The sequence below is a fragment of the Octodon degus genome, unplaced genomic scaffold (assembly GCF_000260255.1).
Source record: "Octodon degus isolate 3935 unplaced genomic scaffold, OctDeg1.0 scaffold00113, whole genome shotgun sequence".
Classification (NCBI taxonomy): Eukaryota; Metazoa; Chordata; class Mammalia; order Rodentia; family Octodontidae; genus Octodon; species Octodon degus.
Genome location: NW_004524689.1, coordinates 6,747,439 through 6,751,546, shown reverse-complemented (window position 1 = coordinate 6,751,546; position 4,108 = coordinate 6,747,439). Strand labels below are relative to the sequence as shown.

The window sequence follows — 4,108 nt, the reverse complement described above, 5'->3', positions numbered from 1 at the left end:
ACAATTAAATGCTAACATCTTGTACTCTGAGAAACTAATTTAAAGCTAAAAAATATGCAATGTATTCACCAATGTCACTCTCCTATTATCTTGTGAAATTTTATTTTATTTTTTCTCTTTAAAATACATTCTACCCTTGTCCAGGGAGATGGCTCAGTGGAATAAGCGCTTCCCTGGCAAACGCAAGGGCCTGAGTTCAATCCCTGGTTCCACCCAAAAAAAAAAAAACAAAACAAAAACATTCTATCCTTGAAGGACAGTGTTGTCCAACTGTATCATAAAATCAGACTTGTAGTACTCAAGTTTGGAACTGGGATCTAGTCACTGCCTCAGGCCGCATGAGGATGCTTCCCACAAGGTAGACCCTCCTGCACCACTGAGCTGCTTGGCTACAACAGAAACGCCCATGGTTTTCATTAAACTCACATTTTCCAAGTACCTGAAATGGAACCTTGTCTCCACTTCCTTTTTCTTTCAATCAGTCCATGTTTTGATACTGTTTTTTAAAAATCAGCTAAAAATTAACCCTGAAAGCTACATAACTGAGAATAAAAATGGACAACAAATATTGTTTCTGGTAGCAACTCGCCCTCAAGGGTGAGATAATACTTTTAAAAATTCTTATTCACTTAAACTTGTACATATAATCCTGAATCCCCCGAGACGCACTATACACAAGCACAGACACCTACGCACTACCGGTGCCTGCCTGCTAAGTACAAGGTCCGGAGTTTGATTCCTGATACAAAAAATAAAAACATTAAATAAAAGAAATTATACCTTCTCAAATTAGCAAAGACTAAAAACTGAAAATATTAAATAATGGCAAGGGCAAAATGGGTGCTTACATCTTCCTGGTGGAATTAAGACCTAGTTACAACCTCTCTAAAAGGCCACTTCGCAATCCAACTGTGTCATTAACAATCAAGATACCTCCAAAAATAACTGAAGACAGAATTATGATCAGAAACTTAAATCCACTATTATTATCATTATAACCAAAAATTAGAAATCATCTAAAAGTACAAAGTCGAGGGAGGGTTAAGCGATCCCCGGCAGGTACTAACAGGAGGCCCTGCACGATAATGCTGAGGAGCGCTGGCCAGAGCTGCAGGCTCGCGCCGAGCTGACTACTCACCTCTACAGAGTAAGACATCTCTTCATTACAGTTGTCATTGATCTTCTCAAAGAGCTCTTCACACAACTAAGGAAGGAGAGGAACAGCACAAAAGGCCAAATCAGAGAAGCATTACATTATCCACAAGTGCTAAAGAAATCCGTGAGGCCTGGTTCTTTCTCTCCCTCGACACGCACATTATAACCTCAAGGGATGATTACTGCTTTGAGTGAACTTTAAGAACTGTGACTCCCCTCTTCTCACTTAAGCTCTATTCTCCCTCACAACGGAGCCTCCATCCTGTTCCTTCAGGATTAGAAAGCCACATCCAGAGGAAGCGGGGAGTGTCTCTTCCAGAGTCGCAGCACCAGCCGCTGCGCCCTGGGGATCCTACGCCTCATACTGCGCTCGCGCAGCTGGGACCCTCCTGTTGACACTACCTTCAGCACAGCTGTTACGAAATGGTGTTTGCACATGTGTCACTGAAGCCACACACAGCTTATCCTCCAGCCAGCGACCGCTGATCCTGAGACAGAATTACACTGTGTGGAGAAGGTAAGTGAAGGTCTACTCAAGAATTTAGATAGTATAAAACTTTCTTTTTATCATCTCATGACTCCCACCCTTGTGAGAAACGCTATTCTACTACATGGTTGACATTTCAACAAAAATCAATTTTTCTAGGTTAAGAAAACTACAAATTTCATCCTTTGTATCCCTTGAATTTCTGATTTAAAATATGTGACATTCATGTCAGACACTGACAAAAGGATGTACAAAGGGCGGTACAGGGCTACAGGATAAATCCTGAGAGTACTTGGCTGACCTTATCTGATACAAAAGTCACATTTCTTGTTATCTAGGTCTTGCTATATCTTGGTCTTAACCATCCAGCAGAAAAGTATAAAAATGAGGTATATAAAGTAAATCCATATTAATACGATGAGCTGTAAAAGGCTCAAGTCAATAACTTCTGAGGATAACCCACTAATATTATAGACTGCTAGACAGTGTTAGATTGTTTAGTTGAATTCAAACACCTATAGTATTTAGATGCCAACAGAATATGCACCTCTGACAGGACAAAAAAAAAAAAAGGATACAAAGGAAAGATCATTTTGTATTTATATATACAAAATAATTAGGATAAATTTACAGCTACTTTTGCTTAATTCAATGAGAAGAAAGAGGTGTACTAACAGTGTTTGGACAGGATATCCTGTCTGCTTCTTGTACTATGGATAACCACTAAGAAGACAACAATGTACAGTGTATAGACTATCAAAACTGTCCTATTAATCAGCTGTGAAACTGTCTCATTCACATTTATTTCTCAATAAAAAATAAATTAAAGGGCTGGTGAGATGGCTCAGTGGTCTAAAGCACCTACTTAGAACAAGCTTAGCAAAGCACAGTGACCGCAGTTCAATCCCCCAGCACCACATGCCAGCCAGCCCCGCCCCCTGGTGGGCTGAGCTGGCCACACACACACACACACACACACGCGCAAAATAAATAAATAAATAAATAAAATAAAACATATAGCTTAAGTATAACTTGCTATAAACAATTATTCTATTGCTATTGTCTTCATTTGGGTCATGGCACTCTCAATTGAGCAATTCATATGATCTCTCTGTACCTCAGTTTTCTTGTCTGTAAAATGGGAGGGGCAAGCAAGGTGTGGCAGTGCATGCCTTAAATCCCAACACTTGGGAGGCTGAAGCAGGAAGATTCCTGAGACTCTGAGGCCAGCCTGGTCTACACAGTGATCTCTTCTTCAAAAAAACAAAAACAAAACATCCCCCCAAAAAATAAAATGAAAAAGGAAGGTACAAATGTATCTACCTATCTCTTAGGGTCCAACGAGGAGGCTCAGATAAGCTATTTGTAAAGTACTCACACCTGTGCTACTACTACAGTCAAGCAAGAACAATTCCTAAATACATGTCTTAATACAGATTAATTTTAGTGTACTAGTCTAGTATTTTTTTCTAAAAATGGCCTCATTTTATTGATAATTATTTCCTTGATGGCTGAATTTAAAATTATAGTCTAATAAAACACAAAAGAAAAAGGAGTCATCTTACTCACTCTTAGAATATAGAAATGGTGGCATTAGCCATGTGGCAAAAGAACACCCTAAAATTAACCCCATGCCTATGCCATGTAAGGCCTGAGTTCAATGAATCACTAAAAAAAACCGACTTAAATTAACCTCAAGTATCATTAACAAAAGCAAACTACAACCTTGTTGTTTAAAAAGTTGCCTCTACTTTTTCTTCTTCCAAACAACAAAAGATGAAATTATTCAAAAGAATTATTCAAGGGCAGGCCTAATAGCTCAGCAGACTAAAGCACCTGCTTAGGCAGAGCACACTGGCCAGGGTTCAATCCCCAGCTTGCCAAGCATGCTGAGACAGTGATTGAGACTGGGCATGGTAGCACGCGCCTGTAATCCCAGCACTTGGGAGGCGGAAAATAGGAGAATCACTGTGAGTCTGATCTATGCAGTGAGACCCTGTAGACCTGTAGACCTGTCCTAAATACAGAAAAAAAAAAAAAAGAAAGAAAGAAAGAAATAATTCAAATTGAACTTGTTCTTTTTAAAAAATCTCAAATTGCTTGAAAATTTAAAGTAACAGTATTAAATTTGCAAGATAAAACTAAAGCATCTCTGAATAAGAACATCAAAAAAACAAAAATAAAGTTAGGTGTGGTGGCACATGTCTGTAATCCTAGTACTGGGGAGAATGGGACAGGAGGATTGCTATGAGCTCAAGGCCTCCCTGGGCTACATAGTGAATTCAAGACTATGTAAGACCCTGTCTCAAAAAAAAAAAAAAGCCAGTGGGGAGCCAGATAGGCATGAAGCATGCATTGTAATGCCAACTACATAAGCTGAAGCAGGGAGATTGCAAGCTCAAAAGCAATTTGTAGGGGCCAGGGAGATAGTTCACAGGAATAAGCACTTGCCTGGCAAGCGAAAGG

The 4,108-nt window shown here is 39.4% G+C and overlaps 1 protein-coding gene across 8 annotated transcripts in view; it reads right to left on the bottom strand.

The window, feature by feature from the left end:
• Nucleotides 1-4,108, bottom strand: part of Kif1b (kinesin family member 1B) — a 164,942-nt gene that overhangs the window by 108,535 nt on the left and 52,299 nt on the right. For all 8 annotated transcript variants that reach the window (XM_012516574.2, XM_023699405.1, XM_023699403.1 and 5 more), the window contains exon 5: nucleotides 1,139-1,204. In XM_012516574.2, the coding sequence (XP_012372028.1) occupies nucleotides 1,139-1,204 (66 nt within the window). The remainder of the gene's footprint in view (nucleotides 1-1,138; nucleotides 1,205-4,108) is intronic.